We start from the raw sequence: 23,469 nt of genomic DNA on the forward strand, positions 1-23,469 counted from the left end.
TCCTGTACCCTAACTTGACAGTCACAACGTCACTGACATATCCGGTATGATCTGATGCAATTCTTTCAATGTGAGACGTCTATTCGCACGAATTGCTTCCTCCGTTCTCTGAAGAAGGGCATCAAAGGTCACAGATGGCCGACCTGTTCTTTGTTCGTCATGAACATCGGTCCTACCTTCAGAGAAATGACGACACCATTTCGTTACATGTTGCCGATTCATAATGTTCCCATACACAGAAACAATTTCTTTGTGAATATCCGATGGTCGCTGACATTTTGCATGAAGAAAACGTATGACGCAGCGCACTTCGCATTTGGCGGGATTCTGAATAGGCGCAGCCCTTTTAAACACGACCTACTCCTACCAGAAGCAACGTTAAACTACCGAACGACCGCGAGGAGAAAGCTAACGGTTCAAAGTTAACACCAGTGTTGCCAACTTGCTCGCCAAAACTCTTCTGTTCCTCCGGCGTACATTGTATCTTTACTTTCCGAAATACCCTTGTATATTCAGAAAAGCGTGGAAAGAAGAGGCAAAAGAAAAACTAGCACTGAAAATAATTCCCTACAACGGATTGTACTACAGGCTGGATCAAATAAAAATAGCATGGAGAACAGAGTTGGTTCAAATGGCTCTGAGCAATATGGGACTTAACATCTGAGGTCATCAGTCCTCTAGAACTTAGAACTACTTAAACCTCACTAACCTAAGGAAATCAGACACACTTATGTCCGATGCAGGATTCGAACCAGCGACCGTGGCGGTCGCGCTGTTCCAGCCCTAAGCGCGAGAACTTTGTTCCAGGGTACAAAGAAACACAGTAGAGGAAAGGAAATACAGTGCTAACCTGACTGTAGAAGAAATGAAAGTGCCAGAATGAGATTTTCACTCTGCTGCGGAGTGTGAGCAGATATGAAACTTCCTGGCAGATTAAAACTTTTGCCCGACCAAGACTCGAACTTGTTACCTTTGCCTTTTGCGTGCAAGTGCCAATCTCATTCAGAAACATGCCCCAGGTTGTGGCTAAGCCATGTCTCCGCAGTATCCTTTCTTTCAGGAATGCTAGATCTGCATCGTTCTCAGGAGAGCTTCTGTAAAGATTGGAAGAAGTGAAGCTGTGAGGACCGGGCGTGAGTCGTGCTTCGGTAGCTCAGATGCTAGAGCACTTGCCCGCGAAAGGCAAAGGTCAATAGTTCGAGTCTCGGTCGGGCACACAGTTTTAATGTGCCAGGAAGTTTGATATGAAAGTGACTACCATTCATTTCTTGGCACTTTTGGGCCCTGGTCAGCGAGTTTCTGAAGGCGGACCGTAGCTGGACAGATGGAGATGCTGCAGCGTTTTCCGATATGGTCTGCTGCAGTTCTTGAAGACTACGACCGTTGTTGCGACGCACCTTACTTGAGGGCTCACAACAAAAAGTAACAGCTCGTGACAGATCAGGCGTCCTGCGTGGCCACCCAGGGCCGCGAACAGACCGACCTCTGCTAACAACTCTTTCAGACTTGAAGACAATGAAAATGTGCTCCAAGATTCGGCCGTTTGTATGGGCAATTACTCAGTCCTGTTGGAAGTAACTATAGATCTTCTCCTCCTCCGTTAATGCCGCCTCAAATGGTTTCAAAATGTTGGAACTTGTTCGGGTGATGTTTATTTGCCCCACTCTCTCTTAGCATCACGAGTTCTCGGCAAATAAATTTTCTAGAGGGGATTATAATTAAATCCTACAGGACATGTGTTAGGCTTATTTTGTCAGTCAACAGTCCTCCACAGCTGCATTGGAAGAATAAGTTCCTCTTTTACGCGTAAATCGTCAACTGTTAATAGAAGAATCTAATTTTATATACCAAGTTCTCGCGCTACAACCGCTTTCTAGCAATTTATTTGCAGTTCCAAATGTTTATTTGTCTGTCTCTTTTCGACGCATTTTATGAAATTACTAATTAAACGACATACTGAACATTATTTTGGTTTCTTGCAGTACAATTAACATTAAAATAGAAAATAAACCAAGTTAAATGAAAAAGTTTCCACTTACAGACACGGATGCACATCCCGTGAACTTTCCACTGCACCAATCGCTGCCTTGAAATTACGTTAACGTAAATGGCTCATGTCTAACCCGATGAGAGCCAAAAATGCTTTTTTTTCTAAACTCTTTGATTTCTTCAGCTCGTATTTCAGCCACTTTCGTATCTGGCCAAGCCTACATACACTACAAAACTGAACGAAGTCGGTGATGAGCATACGTGGCCACCTCGTAAGACTCTTCCTGTACACAAAAAGATGCTTTCTTTTTACGACTTTTCGACGCCGCTGACGTGCATGATGGTTTTTCGCCAATAAAGTGTCTAAAACTAATCTCCTATTTTTCTGCGTCGAGGATATAAAAAGGCATTTATAAGGGAAATGATGAGATAAAAAAGATAGGAGGAAGAGAATATTTCTGTAATAGCCAATAGGCATGAAAATCTCAACATTCCCTTATAACGCCAAATTCATGGCCTACAGTACTGTAAGTATTACAAAAGCTGTGTAGTATATTGACTGTCATGAAATATCTTTCAAAAAATTTCACTGTAGAATAATGCTACATCTGGAAAAAAAATGCTCAGAAATACGACAAAATACACAGGTTCCGGAGAATCTCTGCATCTATATTAACAAAGAACTACTTATACCGTTAATTATAAAAATGTGTGAGTACAGTTTCACAAAAGTAAATGCTGCGTCCTACGAAATTATATTTTTAATTCACAATTGTGTTTATAGCATTTTGTGGAATTAACAGCAGCTGCGCGGTATAGACTGTGAAGAGTAATCATCATAAATAGTAACTGGTTACAAAAAGAACACGATTAATTCTCGCGTAAGCTAATGTGGTTGTTAGATGTGTTACTTTGGTTTAATGTAGGTGCTGGATATGATGATTAAACAGGTAAATTATTGACCGTTTCAATAAGTTTCGGGTGTGCAGCCACAAGATTTCTCCTCCTTATTCTAATATTTCGGCTGTATAACGTTCAACCATCTTCAGAGTGCGCCGCAACACTGCCGCGTACTGGAGCGGTAGTGTTGTGGCTCACTCTGAAGATGGGTGAACGTTATGCCGCCGAAATATTAGAAGCAGAAGGAGAAATCTTGCGGCTTCACACCATAAACTTAATGCAACTGTTTTTGCGCCACAAAAAACCTGAAGATTCACAAATTATTGGCTATACGTTGCGACCATGACTGTTGTGAACAAAAGAGTGTTCTCCAACATAGATCGCTAGCTCCATTGATATACTGTAAAATTTAACTGAATTTATATCTTTCGAGTACGAGAGTGCTTTAATCAGCGAGAAGCTGAATAAAAGTCGGCGGAAGCAGAGACGTGGAACCCGACAACGCAAATGCAGTAATGTTAACAATTGGAAATCCATTGTGATAAAACGATAATAACTGCTATGAAACATTAATACCGCTTGTGTATAATGATATAGTGTTGATGGTCCCCTACCTCGATAAGCAAAAGCCTGTGACAACAAGGTGTAAGTGAAATAAACTTAGCACTACACATATATTGAACCAGACAGGAAATAATTATTTATTTACAGGAGCACAGAATTTTATTGCATTCTCGTTTCATGGTATTACCATGAACGGTTGTAGCCTGCTGCTCTTGGTATCCTGATCTCTACCTATGTGTTCAGGTGACGATGTACCACTGGGACCTACCGCAAGCTTTGCAGTATATCGGCGGCTGGCCAAACCCACTGATTGCAGACTACTTCGTCGAATACGCCAGGATACTTTTCGAGAATTTTGGTGACAGGGTGAGTATTACTTCTACAAATTCACACTGTATTACTATTACAGAGCTTAAGAACGAAGAGAGTTTCACAGCATTACGGTCTTCAGGTATGAAGTACTTCCTAGTTTGTTGACTACTACAGTCATACAAAATGAAACACATAAGAGGCTACAAAGATAACTATCCTATAATTCACACAGTGTATTATTTTATCTTTAAATCTCTGTTAATACGATCATTTGAATTACTATTTCCCTCGATAGAGAAAAATTTCCGCACGTGGCCTTCACAGCCTGATTCTTTCTTGCTTGTAAAATAATTTGGGATTATGAGATTTTCAGTACAGAATGGACGTTAAAGACCGACTTCATGCAACACTGTAATGACACATACAATAAGTAACTTAATTCAATGTGGTTAAATATAGATATATGATGTATACCTTGGAGAATTTAATACTGGCGGAAAAGCCACGTGTGTGAAAACACAGATGCGTAGAACAAGTTTCATTTACTTTAAAGAAATTGGTGAAGACGGTTGGAGTAATGGTGTCAGTATGTTGGAAAGCAAGAAGGAGCGAGGAGCGTCATAAAACAAAGCGAAACTATAAATAAGGGGGGAAATGCCTAGTAAAATACAGTGAATATTTCTTAAAAGTGCAATAACAGACAGGACTGTGTTCTTATTTCTCGGTTAGTCTTAAGTAATTGCACGTGTTTTTGACACATTTTATGAAAATACAGTATAACGATTTATCAGGCATATGCCTCTGAACTCAAACTACACTCCTGGAAATGGAAAAAAGAACACATTGACACCGGTGTGTCAGACCCACCATATTTGCTCCGGACACTCCGAGACGGCTGTACAAGCAATGATCACACGCACGGCACAGCGGACACACCAGGAACCGCGGTGTTGGCCGTCGAATGGCGCTAGCTGCGCAGCATTTGTGCACCGCCGCCGTCAGTGTCAGCCAGTTTGCCGTGGCATACGGAGCTCCATCGCAGTCTTTAACACTGGTAGCATGCCGCGACAGCGTGGACGTGAACCGTATGTGCAGTTGACGGACTTTGAGCGAGGGCGTATAGTGGGCATGCGGGAGGCCGGGTGGACGTACCGCCGAATTGCTCAACATGTGTGGCGTGAGGTCTCCACAGTACATCGATGTTGTCGCCAGTGGTCGGCGGAAGGTGCACGTGCCCGTCGACCTGGGACCGGACCGCAGCGACGCACGGATGCACGCCAAGACCGTAGGATCCTACGCAGTGCCGTAGGGGACCGCACCGCCACTTCCCAGCAAATTAGGGACACTGTTGCTCCTGGGGTATCGGCGAGGACCATTCGCAACCGTCTCCATGAAGCTGGGCTACGGTCCCGCACACAGTTAGGCCGTCTTCCGCTCACGCCCCAACATCGTGCAGCCCGCCTCCAGTGGTGAATGGAGGGACGAATGGAGACGTGTCGTCTTCAGCGATGAGAGTCGCTTCTGCCTTGGTGCCAATGATGGTCGTATGCGTGTTTGGCGCCATGCAGGTGAGCGCCACAATCAGGACTGCATACGACCGAGGCACACAGGGCCAACACCCGGCATCATAGTGTGGGGAGCGATCTCCTACACTGGCCTTACACCTCTGGTGATCGTCGAGGGGACACTGAATAGTGCACGGTACATCAAACCGTCATCGAACCCATCGTTCTACCATTCCTAGACCGGCAAGGGAACTTGCTGTTCCAACAGGACAATGCACGTCCGCATGTATCCCGTGCCACCCGACGTGCTCTAGAAGGTGTAAGTCAACTACCCTGGCCAGCAAGATCTCCGGATCTGTCCCCCATTGAGCATGTTTGGGACTGGATGAAGCATCGTCTCACGCGGTCTGCACGTCCAGCACGAACGCTGGTCCAACTGAGGCGCCAGGTGGAAATGGCATGGCAAGCCGTTCCACAGGACTACATCCAGCATCTCTACGATCGTCTCCATGGGAGAATAGCAGCCTGCATTGCTGCGAAAGGTGGATATACACTGTACTAGTGCCGACATTGTGCATGCTCTGTTGCCTGTGTCTATGTGCCTGTGTTTCTGTCAGTGTCATCATGTGATGTATCTGACCCCAGGAATGTGTCAATAAAGTTTCCCGTTCCTGGGACAATGAATTCACGGTGTTCTTATTTCAATTTCCAGGAGTGTAGAATTAGAAAATGCATGTGTGGTTATTTCTGTATCGAACGCACTAACTTGTGGAATCAAACATAACACTCTTCTCAGTAACATAAGTGGTCAACGTTGCTGTACTGTATTGAATGAAGATACTTACTGAGCATGTAATTGGAAATTATCACTGCGTTTTTTTTTTTTCATTTTATGGTGAACATAAGACCAGGAAGAAGTTTGGTTAAGGACGTTTCTGTATGTCTAGAATACAGGGAATGAAGCTGTGACATCAGAGTGATCAGACGTTCCTTCGTTCTGAAAAGCAAACGCTAATAACTCTCAATCTAAATGAAAACTACATTCAGGATGTAGATAGGAACAAAGAGGAATTTCTACAGAGAGGGGTGCGTGATTTGAGAATGTGGTATATCGTGAGCAATTTATAATCTAAAAGCCGAAGCAGTTCTGCGTACGGAGAAAACATCAAATGAAAAGAAAAGAACAACACTACTAACACCATGTGATTGCTTAGGACTGCAGCCGTGATTAGGGGCCACTTTACAGTTTATGACGTGAGTAATAATATAGAGGACGTACGAGTTATTACTGTAGACGTCGTTTTATCAATCAGTAATCGGTACAGAACATGATTCAAAGACCATTAATCGTATACAACTGGATTAAACAATTTCGCGTCTTCTTTATGTCTGCACAGTTTAAAAAAAGCGTGGTAATACAGTCGACAGAGAGGTACCAAAAGTGATAAGGCTGGTGGTATCGGTCGTGACTACGACGTAACATTTCATAAACTAAGAGCAGCGGACTGGTAACAGCAATTATGTTTTCACATTGTAATGCCTCGCATGTTTCTTTACCAATATTTTGTGCTCTCTCATATCCATGGGGTTAGAATCATATCTAAATGTGAGATTAGCAGCCAGAGAAAATTCTGTTTTCTAAATTTTATGACAGCTTTATCTTTGAAAACACTCTAGTTTTTAATGACAACTGTGGAAGACACATAAAATTACGATCACAAGTATCTCCGAGCCTATGCCTCAAGTGAAAGTACGTAAGAATAGCAACCCCATTTGACCTGAAAGGGATATTTGCTTTGATCTATAGTCGCACTTTAATTTTGTCTACTGTCAACCGATTTCGGTACTACATACCACTATCAGACCATGCCCCAATGTGCAGTCGTCAAACTCATTTGCCAATGAATGTGTGTTACGTATATAGGGCATTTATATGATACCCCCACTTAGGAAAGACGGACGACTGCACCAGTGGTATGATCTGATGATTTTACATAGTACCGAAACCGTTTTCCAGTAGCCAAATAAAAGTGCGACTTTAGTGTAGAGCAAATATTTTTTCTGATTGAGTTGGTCATTGTTCCAATGTACAGTGTGTCAGAAATATGGAGCATGCTATTTATTGGATTTACTGTCACCTAAAGGACATGCCCTTGATATGAACTCAATAAGATACAAAATGCAAAATTAAAAGCAACGTACTTGTTTCGTATTTCGGAGTAAGGAATACACGTGAACTGACTAATTTCATTAATAACCTAAGTGTTCCTGATGGTGCAACGTTAGCATCGCTAAATACACTAATATTTATACTAAGGTCACGATTATAAAGTGTAATTTACTGACTCACAAGATAATTAGCAAAGTGGAAACCATTGCATTTGTTGTTTTCCAGAAATTCTTCAGATTTCTTCACAAAATAAATTTCAGATGAGAATGTGCTGCAATTGGCAATAGCATAGCACACAAACTGGTAGACATTTTTGTTCGTGAAACAGAAATAATTATTTTTAGTAAAATAAAAGAGTTGAAAGGCCCAACGAATTACTAGAAAATCATGTAGCTAATATCTTACTAATTCTAAAAAGCAATGTAAACGGCACTGATGCCTTTGCACAACGACTCTGTGTCAGTGCACCCCAAAAGTAATTTTCCTACCGAAATCGAGAAAAATAATGCTATTAACTTACATCCATTTGACAACCCTTAAAACTGAAAGTAAACGTGTAATCGGCATTTATAATGAACTTAGGTACAAGTAAAATATTGTTAAATCCAAATACTTTCCATTAATGAGGCGTAAAAGAGCTGTCTTCGCTCCCAAGATCTGCCAGAGAACTGTTGTCGTTGGTCTGTCTTTCGACTCGTCCTTGAGTTTACCCCTTCGTGCGTGCTCCACCGCCGGTGGCTTCCCCGCCTGGCGGCTCCGATCCGCAGCCCAAGGTCTTCCCGCAGTCGGTTTTGGTTGAACGTAATTATGTATTGTGTGTCTTCAGTTGTTGTTGCTGGTGAGCACAGTATGATGACGCTGACCCTACACTACTGGATATTTGCGTTTATAACAGGTTTATTAGCATCTTATGTCTTTTAAAGGTGCCAAACTTGGATACAGGTTCTCTTTTCGTATTCTGCTTACAGGTTTAGGGAGATTGGTGTGTTTCTATGTAGCTGCTTCTCAGATCATGTATGTAGGTGCAACAAACAACATTGTTGTATGCTTTTATAATGCTCTCACTGAGAAATTTGCGTCTTCTGTTTTCTCTTTTGTAGACACATCTGATGACCACATACATCGAAATCGATCATAAAATAAGGATAAATTTTTCTAGTGGGAATCTGTTTCGAATTCTATTAATATTAAACATTGGGTAGCTGTGTATTTCTATGTCAGTTACCATAGTCATCACTTAACACTATCAGTTATTTGTCTTACAGTCTTGAATAAATGTCTCTCTAGACTTTTCCATGCACCATAATCTTCAGCTATTAGCACCTATGGAGCTCCCGATATTCTAACGTCTTCTGTCAAACCTCCATTATGTAATCGTTACAGTGTTTCCTCGTCGCTGACAAAGAATTTTCTAAGTCCATCTTGCACCTATTGCCCAGACAAATGTTCTGCCCATCAAGAATGTACTTTCATTGTATTCTTAACAACATGTACCACTCTGTCCACTTCCCTAATCCATTAGCTTGTTTTACTGTTCCTCTTAGTAATTCCTGACCTTCATATCTCACTTCGTCACTCTGCGATAGCTGCTCTTTAAATATTTTTCATTTTAAATTTGACTCACTGCCCCGTAATAGAACTACTTAAACATGTCGATAGTAAGTTGCTGTATCCAGACACGTTAAAATTTAGTTTTGGACGCATTATCCAAAAGTATTGTGGGATGTCTTGTGCTGTTACCATACATCTAGATGCCACAGACCGATCTCTGGTGACCTGCAGAGAAAGGAAACACCCTAAACATAATGCAAAATAATTTAAAGTAAATTATAGTGTTGCGCATACGGAAACGTCTTATTGAAATTATAATTAAAATGAGTGGCCGAATCAAAAGTAAAAATATCGGAACCTCACCACACACATAGATATATTAATGAGATGATGGATCATTTACCTACAACAGAAAAAAGCGGTCGCTATAATAATCACGTTTATTATCATAAACATCGACGCATGAGTTCGCCACAGATACAACTGAATGAACTTCAATAGCTGGACAAGGGCTTAAAATAGTAAAATTTAACCCTGGCACAACTGAGTGGACATGATAGTTTTGAGAATATTTCGCAGATATGAGAGGTGACTATAAGAGCAGTTAGTTCATTAGAGAAAGAAAGCGGAAAATGGAAACGAATACCAGGAAAATCACCAAAGTTCGTAATGAAAGCAACTAGTTAGCTCCAAAATGTTAGAACTGTACCAATGGCTCCTGAAGGGCGAGAACGGATTCTTGTTTCTATCGCGTCGTTGCTTGCACTGTTTGCCGATATAGCCAGACTCACGATCTTGAAAGCGGTGAGCAGCGGCCCTACTGGTTGAACACTACGCGGTCCCTGCAGGCAGTGCTGAAGTGGAGGTATACATTGTGCCACAACAAGGCTCAGCTCATCAGTCGTCTGACAACAAGTCGTTGTTCCCCGCTCTACCAGCTGCAAGTGTTCAAATCTACTACAAGCGCGTGTCCTCTATGTTAATGCTCTCAGACTTGGCAGTCTCTGTCTGAGCAGGAATCTTGCTGATTGATAGAAGCAGACATTACGAATATCATCCAGTAACACTTGAGTAATAAGGTTAAAGAAACATCTACTCTCTCCGATTTCGTTTTTAACAACGAAAAGTGTTGTGGTGAGAGTATGAAGCCAAAAGAAATCTCCCATTCCATGATATCATTCTCGAAACTGAGAAATAAAAGAGCTCCCACGTATACAGGCATGAAAATATACGCACTCTGCTGAAATTAAAGCTATAAACACATGGAAAAGATTATTTTAGAAATTTAAACAGAACATTACTGGGTAGCGTTGCCTCTGAGGCAACTGTGTGGTTCTCACGCTGCGCTCTGGAAAATGACTCTTTTCCTAGCATTTTTATCTTTCTAAATAGATTCTTCGAGCAATGCTAAATTTATCTATGGAGCACAGTTGCCTGCGCTGCCCAAAGTACATGGGATGGGGTAGCATGATGGTTGTGTTGACAACCTGAGGCTAAAGCTCAGTCCTAAGCTAAAAAATTGACGACCCTGCTAGTCTCCTTATCTTTTGCCAGCAAGCTCACGGGCTCTCAGTTCTGCACTCTGTTCATCGTAATAAAAGAAGAAGAGAAAAGAAGGAAACAAACAGAACAGTCTGTGGTGTTTATGTAGCCTGCAGGTGGCTCCTGTTGGGAATCGTGGCAGATGGATGGTATGTCAGGAGGCACCCTCCCAGTCCACCACTTGCCGGTTCCTCAGGGAAGAGGGGATGGATGTAATCTGTGTACGCCGGTGGGCGCAGGAAGAGAAGAGTCACTTAACCACTTATTTCTGCAGTTACATCTCTACTTTAGCGATGCCGCTGCTTGTCCGGGTGCACCGCTAACGCCCAGCAGCTACTAAGGAAGTGGATGCTGTGTCTCCACCCTCCGCACTCGAAGAAGGTGGCGCTTGCGTATGTGGCTTACACACTGCTGCCTAGGGGGTCCTCGATGTCCTCCAGTAACTGTGGCTCATCTCTGCTCTATGAACCACGATGATGGTTGTCGTGCTGTTGAAAAGAGCGCCGATCCTGGCATGCCTTGCACGTAGGCCACATGGCTCCACTGAAATGTAAGGAACACTGGTGTGCTGCTCCAAGGTCCCCAGGCTTTCCAATCTGCGTTGTAAGCTGTCAACAGCGCCGAACTCGTGACTGGTGCTTACGGAGAAGAAGACATCTCTGCGGTGGCTGTTGGCAGTGTTGAGTACGAGCAGGAAATCTATAACCGGCTTATACCCAGCAATAATACCGTGTCAGGGAATCGAGTACACGCATCTTGTACCCCATCGATCCTTCTGACCATGCTGGAGTATTTATAGTGTGAAACATCGGCTGGTGTTGACCCAAAGTCACTTGTAATGACGGCTTTGTCTTCCGTAATCCGAATGCATCAGCGATTCATATCACGCCCTGGTTGGGTCAGGTTGTTTGGGGGAAGAGACCAAACTGCGAGGTCATCGGTCTCAACGGATTAGTGAAGGATGGGGAAGGAAGCTGGCCGGGCCCTTTCAAAGGAACCATCCCGGCATTTGCCTGGAGCGATTTAGGGAAATCAAGGAAAACCTAAATCAGGATGGCCGGATGCGGGATTGAACCGTCGTCCTCCCGAATCCGAGTCCAGTGTGCTAACCACTGCGCCACCCTTCTTACGTCATGTAACAAACTGATGTGATACTTCTCAGTCGTATTGCTTTACTAAGCCTCTGCTGATGCTAGCTGCCCAGTTCGAGCAAATAGCTGATGTCCTGCTTTCCGCCTCACCTGCTAATGTGATGAAACGCTGTCGTTTCGTGTCGCACTTGTTGACCCTCCCGCAAGGAACACACAGTCAACAAGGTCTCGCAATTATGAAATACTGCGGCCAGCTGCCTGATACCGTGTTGATACGTAACACCTCTCTGGAGCTCCACGTTTAGAAGAGACTGTGGTCTGTTGCAGGTGAAGTGGTGGATCACGTTCAACGAGCCATCAGTGTTCACGAGCGGCTACTCGAGCGTGGGCTATCAGGCGCCCTCTCAGTACGCCCCAGGCATCGGCAACTACCTTGCAGCACACACTCTCATCCGCGCCCACGGGAAAGTCTACCGCCTGTACGACCAGGAGTTCCGCGCCACGCAGAATGGTGAGCGTTTCACTAGGTGACACATCGGCTAAGGCAACTGTCACGTTACGTTACAGAGCGGCTGAGTTTGTACATTGTTGACAGAACATTCAACTAACAAGGGGAAGGCCTCAGACACGGCCAACCGATTCGGCACAAATTTAGCAGGTCGCTTGTATACAATCTAAAACGAAGGACTCTAAGATATTTTGGGTCAACCCCTCTGCAATTTTGAGAAAATCACCCCTAAAGGTTATGTCGAGCAAAGGACTCAAAATTGAAGGGATCGATAGGTAATTGCAAATACAGCATTTTTCAACATCAGGTACGGGTTCCGCAAACACAAACTTTTCCAGAAATCAAGGAAAGAAACTTTTACAGCTGCCTCTTCTGTACCCGCATGGTAAACGCTTTTCGCCGGCAGCATCGATAGCGCAACGCCCGAGGTAAGTGGCTGGGAATCGGAAAACCCGAGTTCGAATCTCGAAGCGGATGTCATTCCTTTCGTTTTGTATTTTTCCATATCTCAATTGATAGGGGTAGGAGATTTAATAAGGTAAGTAAATCAACGAGGAATGATAATAATAAGGTAGGCAAACTAATTTCCCAAACGCCGACGCTTGTTTACAGCGAGGCACGGGACAGAATGAACGCAGGGAGAGATGCCTCTTCGTCATATTGTAGTTGTTAACCTGGAAGAGTGAACGTGTCCAGTATGAACCTTATAGAAGTCAATCGGAAAGAATTGTTTTCCGTCATCAGGCAGCCGTGAACCTCGCGGATACATGTAGTGATTTTTCCGTCGTTAAAGCGCCGAATGAAATACGTTTTGTGAATGAATACAGTTTCTTCGAGATTCGAACCCGGGTTCTCCGATTCTCAGGCAGTTACCTTGGCCGTTGGGCTATCGGTTCTGGCGGCGAAAATCGTTTACCATCTGGGTTCAGAAGGGACAGTTGTAAAAATTTGTCGGCCGCGGTGGTCTCGCGGTTCTAGGCGCTCAGTCAGGAACCGCGCGACTGCTACGGTCGCAGGTTCGAATCCTGCCTCGGGCATGGATGTGTGTGATGTCCTTAGGTTAACTAGATATAATTAGTTCTGAGTTCTAGGGGACTGATGACCACAGATGTTAAGTCCCATAGTGATCAGAGCCATTTTTTTTTGTAAAAGTTCCTTACCTCGATTTCTGGGAAACTATACGTTTTCGGGTCCCACACCTGATGGTGAAAAATGCTGTATTTACAATTATCTATCGATCACGCCAATTTTCAGTAGATTACTCGTCATTACCTTTATGGGTGATTTTCTCAAAAACGCGAGTTTTTGACCCAAAATATCTTAGATTCCTTCGTTTTAGATTGTACACAAGCGACATGTCAAATTTGAGCCTAATCGGTTGGCCGTGTCTGAGGCCTTCCCTTTGTAAGACTCATAAAAATGGAGTACGTGTCTACGAAACTACTATCACTTAAATTAAAATGGACAAGTTCATTTACTCATTTATGTATTCGAACCAGCTAGCCTGTAATTGGCTCTCATGCAAAACCACGCCTCGTTTAAGACAAGATTAAAATGTATGTGTTGTCGTAACACCCTCTAGAAACAGCCGAGCTTTCTTTACTTGGTCCAGAAGAAAGTGAATCTTTATCTCACAATGCCAGCCTCGTCCCAGCTCTCCTTATCACTTTCTATTATTCTCTTATTTGATAGATTTACCTTCATTATATTCCAGCTTTTATCTTGACCAATCCCCTTCATCTACATGATCAAATCTGCTCTGCTGCTATGCATTTCTCCTGGCATGTCGTTGTTCTCAGTATACAACTGACTAATAAGAACACTGTTTAGAGCAATGATAATAAGAATGATATCGTTGTTACAACATATAGATTTACTACTACAATCACCAGTATCACCGCCGTTGTTCTTATGTGCATAGTAGTATTAACTCTCAATGACGTGTGTTCATATGCAAGAGAGTGCCTGAAGATCTTAATACTGCTACATAAAATCAATGATTCACTCTTTGTCCTGTTTGCGAATAAATACACTAGACCTACTTTTCAGTCTGATATTGTACACACAGTTACACACTACTGTTAAACGAAAAGGAGAGAACGAAAAGATGGAAAGAGTGCACTGAGGAACTGTACAGGCGAAAGAACTCTCTGTTGATGCGACAGAAGAAGAAATGGGTGTTGATGAAGAAAACACATAGCATCGAGCAATTAGGGTTTGTTAGCCTTTTAAAAGACTTGCGAAAATAAGGCAGAAGGATTAACCCTCTAGAATTAGAAAAACCCTGAAGGAACTTGACAATGTATGTGTGTAGAATCAGTGATTCTAGAAACGTACCATCCTATTTTCGGAACGAAACCATCAACATTATATTGAGCATATCAAAAGCAAATGATTGTAAGAAATTCTACAATCACCTTAACAGAATCTAATTTGGTAACAATAATAAAATACAAGAATAGAAAATACAACTGTGGATCTGGTAGACCACTCTGGCTTCAGGAAATGTAAAGGCACCACAGACGTAATTTTAACGCACGCCGTAATCGAAGTGAGACGTAAGAGATATGAAGAGACATTCGTAAAGCAATGGAACTAAAATAGCGCACAATGACAGAAAATCACAAAAAATAGTTTCAAGCTATAGGGAAGGACAGGTATTGCTTAATACTCCCAAAACCGAAGAGTGAACAGAGTTACTGGACGACCAAGGTTTAAAACGGGTCTAACACCTACAGTTTTTCCCAACTACCTTTCAATTTATGTACCGAAGGAGTAATAATGAAATTACAGGAAAGGATTAGAAATATGATTAACATTCATAATGAAATGCTAAGTTTTGTTGTTGACATCGCTATCCTCAGTAAACATTAAGATTGGTTATATTACTTGTTGAATTAAATGAACAGCCTAACAAATACACAACACGGACTGAGAGTAAACCACAGAAAGGCAAATGTAAAAGGTGCAGGAGATGTCAGGTTAGCGACGAAACTAATATTAAACTCTGAAACAGCATAGTAGCGTAATATAAGAAATTCTGCTAGCTTGGAAGCAAAATAACGCGTAACAGGCGAGCCGTGGAGGACAAGAGAAGCATATTAGTAGAGGCAAATACAGCATATTCTGCAAAAAAAAAAAAAGTTTACTGGTATCTGAGCTGTGTGACTGCTCAAGTTACGTGCTAGAGATACCAAAATTGCAATTTAATCACAGCACTCAAAGGAGATAGGAAGTTAGGGATCTTTGCTGATGAACAAACTTGTGGTTGGTACATAATTATAATTTCGACTAAAGAAAAAATTTCATTGTTTCAGAATTACAGGCTCAGAATAACAATATAAAAATTTAATTCGGACCTTTGTTCTCTTAAGAAAATGTCAAGTCTTTAAATTTCGGTCGCTTGTCCTTCACCAAACTTGGAAAATCTATGAGATTGGATAATTAGATGTGATTGCAAAAGCATCACAGACAGTCACCACCCTAAGCTCACTGTCAAGTTCATTCCTAATGTAACCAAAATTTACACCACATTAATGATATAAAAAGATCTCGTCCGTTCCGACGGACAGGTCGGATATGTAACTAAAGGATGGGAGCACGGCTAATACACGGTGGTACTCAGAACAAACGAGTAGAAAGCAACCGCCGAGCAATTTCGAAGATGATCAGGCTACAAGCCAGGGCAGAAAACACGCCGAACACACACATGATATCAGCCAACAAAAAACCAAACTGAGACATTTACAGAATAAAAGAACAATTAAAATCACACTGACCTAACAAATCGCTGCCCCCCATATTAAAAGACAGTATAAAACCGAAACTGAGCGAAGAGCACACTAATTAACATACTACATCAAATTAACACTGTAAGAAACCTTTAAAACAAGAAGTAACACTCTACTCCCTTTTACACCTTCACTGGTTAACAGCAGCATACGAATCATACGTAACTTAATGCTTCCAGTTACGCGAAGAAAAAGAAGTCCAGCGTGATGAGACGGACCCGCCACCATTTCGCACGCAAACGCGTCAACTTATCAGCACCGTACATCCAGTGCGCGGCAAAACAGCAAGGACGGCGAGGCCCAGGCAAAGAGCCACGGAAACGTTGAGAGAAGGACGCAAGCCCTGTCACCACAACAATAGACACACACGCAATAGCAACACCGCGAAAACACAACAACGATCAGGTCCACCAAGACAGAGGAAGGTCTAGGAAACCCCATACTCACTCCACCCCCTCAGATCCCCTGTTAGGAGAGAGAGCTCGGCCACACGCCAAGCCGGAAAACCACAGGCGGAACAGTCAGAGGTACAAGACCAGACGAGTGCCGATATCAGCGACGCTAGTGGAGCATAACTAGAGCCAGTCGCCACGGCTCAGAATCAACCATAAGCCTCATTTCTAGCACGGCATTTAATGTAGTGAATCATGGTCGATGGGGAAACCGGGAACGAAGAGAATTTAAGCATGTGGAATGTGTGGTGTGAGATGTGGTGTGCCAGAAACGTGTTGAAAATTTAGTAAACTGGTAAGGGAAAAAAAAAATGGAATTCTTCCGTAGAATCGGTGAGGAAAGAAATATGTGAACAACAATGACTGGAAGACCGGACAGGGCGATAAGGCATGTTTTGAGACATCAGTGAATAACGTGCATGATGCGAGATGGAACCTTGAAAGGTGAACACTACAGGGAAAGACAGACATAGGATTATATCTGAAATGAATAAGGACACCGAGTGCAAATATTATTAAATGAAGAAGTTGGAATAGTTCTGAAAACTGATAAAGTGCAAGAAACACGCACAGTAAAGGTGGAAACCACTGAAGATATCTAGACTGACAAGATGAACATGACTGTCTACGGAACAAAATACAACTGAGTTATTTGCGTGGAGTAACAGTTACGTTATATTTATGGTAACCAGCATTAAGTAATCAGTATCAGAGCAACATGATATTCCTCTAATGATAATCAGTTCTGACGTGATGCTAGCTTCTTAAGTTAGTGTAGGTATCTTCAGACGGTTGTGCTGGTTTTGGAAATTTCTTGCAGATGAAATCCTTCTGATAACTGGTCAAGAACTATGCATCGGGCATTGATGTCGACAGCGTCGGAAAGAAATCGTGAAATATTAATCAAAATACATAGAAATAACGTTTCTATTTCCATGAAGAACCCCATATTTGATTGCTGTAGTTTAGAGATATCTATTTAAATTTTTAGCTGTGAAAAACGTCGCTAAATGATTAAATTTCAAGAGCTAATTGTACATGTTATACATCACTGTTTCGCAGGCAGAGTGGGCATTACCCTCAGTACCGACTGGTACGAGCCGGCGGAAGACACGGAAGCTTGTGTGGACGCGCAGAGGAGAATGTTCGAATTCCAGGTAGGGAGAAATAACTATATACAAAACGGAACTGTCACGTGCTCAGAAATATTTAGATTTATCAACCAGATGTGAAGATGCACAGGGCAAGAGCCATCTGAAATAGGAGAAAAGTCGGAAGCTGGAAATTTCGAGGAACTGCAGAGGTATTGAAATGAATACTTCTTTGAGAGCTAGATTGAAATAGGTATGAATTTCCTTCGGCGTGCCTGAAACGTATCACCTGTATGATCTGAATGAAATTACAGTGCTGGCAATATGCCGGTGTGACTTTTATTAATCCGTGCTTTGTAAGTTAATGGGTGAACGTGTAGTACTATCGTGTTGGATCCCAAAGTATTACATGTTTTTAGCACCCGTATTTTTACGGGGGGCAAACTCTCTCCTTATCAAAACTCGACAGTATTGTGTAAAGGACAGTTTGCCACTAACCTTCTAGAGCAGGTCTTGTGTTACATACAGGCACGAGAAAAAGACCGTTCTGTATTTGAGCCTCCGACCAAAAGGCGCTCTTCTAAAGTAAGAAACACGTACACATTCCCACAAGCACAGCCCACCCGCACATGACCACTATGTCTGTCATCTTGCCCGAACATACAAATAACTGGTTTAGTTGTAATAAAAGTAAATTTATGGCATACTTGTCAAAAATTAAATACTATTTGCTAAAAATCTTGCTTGTGATTTTAGTTTCATATTGAAACTCAGCGTAACGTGCAGTCTGAGAACTATTGTCTGTGTTGTGCCATATTTTAACATCCCAATGATCAGTAACGCTCTTGAAATACAACCTATAAATATCCGCTTCGTTTAACACATTTTCGACAGTCTTTCGTTTTGGTTTTGGCTAATAACTGTGACTAACATTCTGATTACATTTTGTCATCCCTGAGTCTCTTTCATGAGACCCATTAGCAACTTCAGAAATCATCGTTCATGTGCGTTTCCTTCAAATGTAGTTCTTATTTAGTTATTCTACTTCACGTGCTCATTGTGCGTTAAATCTTACCTCTCCAGAATTAGGGAGCTTTCACGACGGTGCGCTTTGGTAAAACAAATTCATTATTCAGTGCAAGATTGTGCGGAGGAGAAGGTCATGTTGTGCTTATGTTTCCCATTAGCAAGAGTAATCCTTCACGTATCCCCATTGATTTATGGTGTTGTTGCATTTGGAGACTCCTGTTGTTAGACGATTGATTGTTCTCCAGGGGAGGTATGGGAGCGTCACGAGGAAGTTCGTATTTCAGCTCGTAAACAGGACTGACTCGTGTCCTCTGCCCTACATTTGGGCATCTGGTCGCAGGTGTAATTGTTAATGTGATAGTTCTCTTGAGCAAACATTTTCTCTACCTCAAGCGAGGCGTAGCAACAGTGCTCAGTTTGTTCTGTGCATGGTATAACGTCGGGTTCTCGGAGGCTTTGGAGAGTTTTACTTCTGTCTCTTCGTATGTTTTACCGTGATCTGTAATGAGCATGTAGCCCACATAAACCCAGAATTGTGTGTCCTGTTATCGCAGTATCCGTGGTACAGGTGTACAGGTTTTGTATAAGAAAGGGGCCAACATAGTTCCTTGAGGTAGTACGCTTTATTTATTTCTCTGTCGGCTATTTTTCTGTTGCAGAATGAACCTTTTTTACGGGATTTCTTTTACTAGGCAAGTGTGCCCATAGTCTATAGTTAATTTATACAATTTTCTTAGTAATTTTTGGTGATCGAGGGTGTCATACGCCGCTGTTTATTTTTTGTTCTTCTCCCTCATAAACGTTCGTTCAAAAATTTTATGCAAATGGCGCAGGTGAGACACAAGCCAGAATTGCGATGGATCTGCATGTTCCTTCCCAGGTTCAAACAAAACCACTACATGATCATTCTTGCATACACGCTGCATCCAGTAGTCTCAAAACCAGATAATGAATATTTTTAGCAACGTCTCCTTAGTTGCTTGTCCAAAATGTTTCTTCTAAACGTTATTCAGGCTTCATTTCCCTGCACCCGTTTTACTACTGCTATCAGTTCTGCTGCATTGATGGTTGGATCTCCACTCAGGTTGTGTGCTTTCCTTTGACCGTGTTTTTATTTTACTTTTTATTTGCCCATTTATTAAGATCTGGTTTGCTACTACGTTTGGTGTAGCATCCGCTAAATCAGATAATTGACGATATTATTTATTATTTTCTATCCACATCCGTTATATTGTTTCAAATCCGGATCATTAACACCTGCTTCATTCGAGTTTCTTTTGACACTCAAGGATGCCATTAGTGCTCTGCTGGCATTTGTGGGGACTTCAGTAAAGAGATATATCCCGAAATTCTCACGGTAAACAATATGTACTTATTTTGCTTGTGTCCGGCGCCACGTACGCGATATTCTCTTAGGTCTGCAGAAACCATATAGTTTTCCGGTGTCTCTTTCAACTCCGTTATCTCTTGGACTAGTTCTAGGTCTACATCACTCCACATTTTGTTTCATTGCAAAATTGTCCAGTGTCACAGACCTTCTAAGTTTAGATGTAACTGGTTGATGTTATGTTTTGTATGTGGGTTCTTCTATGAGCCTCATGACATCCTGGTAACGAGTTTCCATGATAAACAAATTGTCCGCATTCCGTCAACTATGCCGTTTACAACTGTTAAAGGAGATTAGGGCCTTCTGTCAACGGTTCTAGTCCTTCACCGTTTTGGCTTAGGCAGTTGCTGCTATGGTAAAAATTGGTTGGTTCTAAAAATTTCAAAACTTTTTGGTGGTTAGTAGTACAACGTGACGCTGTAGCACTTCTGTCCTAGTGACGATTTCAGTTTCTTTGCTTTTTGTCTTTCAGGAAGGCTTTGGACGTAGGTTGGAACTTAAATAGTGGCAACACTGTTGTGGAGACAATGGAATCTTCTATTGTCGCTGATTGTTGAAATACGTACCTTCTCCGAGCAAATGGACTCTCCCGTCCCACGTCACCGGCCTGCGCACAATCTACATCTACATCTACGTGATTACTCTGCTATTCGCAATAAAGTGCCTGGCTGAGGGTTCAGTGAACCACCTTCATGCTATCTCTCTACCGTTCCAGTATCGAATGGCATTCGGGAAAAAGAGCACTTATATTTTTCTGTGCGGACCCTGATTTCACTTATTTTATCGTGATGATCATTTCTGCCTCTGTAGGTGGGTGCCAACAGAATGTTTTCACAATCGGAGGAGAAAACTGGTGATTGAAATTTCATGAGAAGATCCTGTCGGAACGAAAAACGTCTTTGTTTTAATGATTGCCACTCCAATTCACGTATCATGTCTGTGACACTATCCGCCCTATTTCGAGATAATACAAAACGAGCTGCCATTCTTTGTACTTTTTCGATCGCATCCGTCAGTCCCAGCTGATGCGGATCCCACACCGCACAACAATACTCCAGAGTAGGGCGGACAGGAGTAGTGTAAGCAGTCTCTTTAGCAGACCTGTTGCACTTTCTAAGTGTCTGCCAATGAATCGCAGTCTTTGATTTGCTCTACCCACAATGTTATCTATGTGATCGTTCCAACTTAAGTTATTTGTAATTGTAATCCCTAAGAATTTAGTTGAATTTACAGCCTTAATATTTGTGTGACTTGTCGCGTAATCGAAATTTAGCTGATTACTTTTAGTGTTCATGTGAATAAGTTCACGCTCTTCTTTATTCAGGGTCAATTGCCACTTTTCGCACACTACAGATTTCTTATCTAAATCATTTTGATCATCTGATGACTTCACAAGACAAACAATCTAAGGCGGCTATTCAGATTGTCTCCGATGTCGTTAATATAGATCAGGAACTATAGAGGGTCTACAACACTTCCTTGACGAACGCCTGATAGTACTTCTGTTTTACTCAATGACTTTCAGTCTCTTACTACGAACTTTGACCTTTCTGACAGGAAAACACGAATCCAGTCGCACAACTGAGGCGATATCCCTTAGGCACGCAGTTTGGTTAGAAGACGCTTGTGAGGAACGGTGCCAAAAGCCTTCTGGATACCTAAAAATATGGAATCAATTTTACATCCCCTCTCGATAGCATTTGTTACTTCTTGAGTATAGAGACTTAGTTGTGTTTCACAAGAACGATATTTTCTGAATCCGTGCTAACTATATGTCAATAATTCGTTTTTTTCCGAGGTACTTCATAATGCTCGAATACAGTATATGTTCTAAAATCCTACTGCAAATCGACTTTAGTAATACAGGCATGTAACTCATCGAATTACTCCTACTTCCCTTTTTGGGTACTGGTGTGACTTGAGCAATTTTCCAGTCTTTAGGTAAGGATCTTTCTGTGGGCGAGGGTTTGTATATAATTGCTAAATATGGAGCTACTTTATCAGTATACTCTGAGAGGAACCTGACTGGTATACAATCTGGACCGGAGGCCTTGCCTTTATTAAGTGATTTAAGCTGCTTTGCTACACCGAGGATATCTACTTCCATGTTTCCCATTTTGGCTGTTGTTCCTCATTGGAATTCAGGAATATTAACTTCGTCTTCTTTGATGTAGGAGTTTCGAAAAACCGTGTTTGATAACTCTGCTTTAGTGGCACTGTCATCAGTGACTTCATCGTCGCTATCACGGAGTGAAAGTATTGATTGCGTCTTTTCACTGTTGTGCTTTATGTATGACCATATCTCTTTGGGTTCTCTGCTAGATTCCGAGACAGAATTTCGTTGTGGAAATTATTAAAAGCATCTCGCGTTTAAGTACGCGCTATATTTCGAACTTCTGTAAATTTTTGCCAATCTTGGGGATTTTGCGTTCTTTTAAATTTGGCATGCTTTTTTCGTTGCTTCTGTAACAACGGTCTGACCCATTTTGTGTACCACTGTGGATCGGTACCATCACTTATTAATTTATGTGGTATATATCTCTCTACTGCTGTTGCTACTATCTCTCTGAGAACATCCCACAACTTTTTTACACTTACATGATCAGATCGGAAGGAGTGAAGACTGTCTCTTAAAAAGGCGTTAAGAGCATTTCTATCAGCTTTTTTAAATAGATATACTTTTCGTTTCTTTTTGATGGTTGTAGGTGTTACGGTATTCAGCCTAGCAGAAACTGCCTTGTGGATACTAATCCCTGTATTCGTCACCACACTCACTACTTGTCCAGGATTATTTGTTACTAAAAGGTCAAGTATGCTTTCGCAAAAATTTAAGCTTCTAGTGGGCTCATGAACTAACTGTTCTAAATAATTTTCTGAGATATCATTCATTACAATTTCCGATGATGTTTCATGCCTGCCGCCGGCTTTAAAAGTATAATTTTTACATCATATCGAGGGTATATTAAAGTCCCCACCAACTATAATTGTATGAACGGGGTACTTATTTGAAATGAGACTCAAGTTTTCTTTGAACTGTTCAGCAACTATGTCTTCTGAGTCGGTGAGTCGCTAAAACGCTCCAATTAATAGTTTAGTTCGATTGTCAGGTATAACCTCTTCCCATAATATTTCACATGAACTATTACTTCATTTTCGCTACAAGGCAATCTACCTCTGACAGCAATAAATATCCCACCACCAACTGTATTTAATCTATCCTTTCTGAACACTGTTAGATCGTTTGAAAAAATTTGGGCTGCACTTATTTCCGGCGTTAGCCAGCTCTCTGTACCGACAACAATTTGAGCTTCAGTGCTTTCTATTAGAACTAGCAGCACTGGTTCTTTCCCAACACAGCTACGATAATTTACAACTACAATACCAATCGTTTCTACAACTACCTTACTGTGTTTTACCAGCCCACTTTTAGACGGACGCCCCTTCTGTGGGAAACACAGTCACTTCTGAGCGAGCGGTCTAACGTAACTGTGTCACTACGTTTTAGAAACAGGAACAACGGAGCTGGATCAAGATTGAAAGGCACTCCAATGAACGGAGTCATTATGAGACGCCACGAAAGTCGAAAA

The 23,469-nt window shown here is 41.9% G+C and overlaps 1 protein-coding gene across 1 annotated transcript in view; it reads left to right on the forward strand.

Moving 5' to 3' along the window:
- Positions 1 to 23,469, forward strand: part of LOC126282414 (myrosinase 1-like) — an 87,839-nt gene that overhangs the window by 32,584 nt on the left and 31,786 nt on the right. The window contains exons 4-6 of the mRNA XM_049982071.1: positions 3,697 to 3,819; positions 11,952 to 12,135; positions 17,438 to 17,532. Coding sequence (XP_049838028.1) covers positions 3,697 to 3,819; positions 11,952 to 12,135; positions 17,438 to 17,532 — 402 coding nt within the window. The remainder of the gene's footprint in view (positions 1 to 3,696; positions 3,820 to 11,951; positions 12,136 to 17,437; positions 17,533 to 23,469) is intronic.

The sequence above is a fragment of the Schistocerca gregaria genome, chromosome 7 (genome assembly GCF_023897955.1).
Source record: "Schistocerca gregaria isolate iqSchGreg1 chromosome 7, iqSchGreg1.2, whole genome shotgun sequence".
NCBI lineage: Eukaryota > Metazoa > Arthropoda > Insecta > Orthoptera > Acrididae > Schistocerca > Schistocerca gregaria.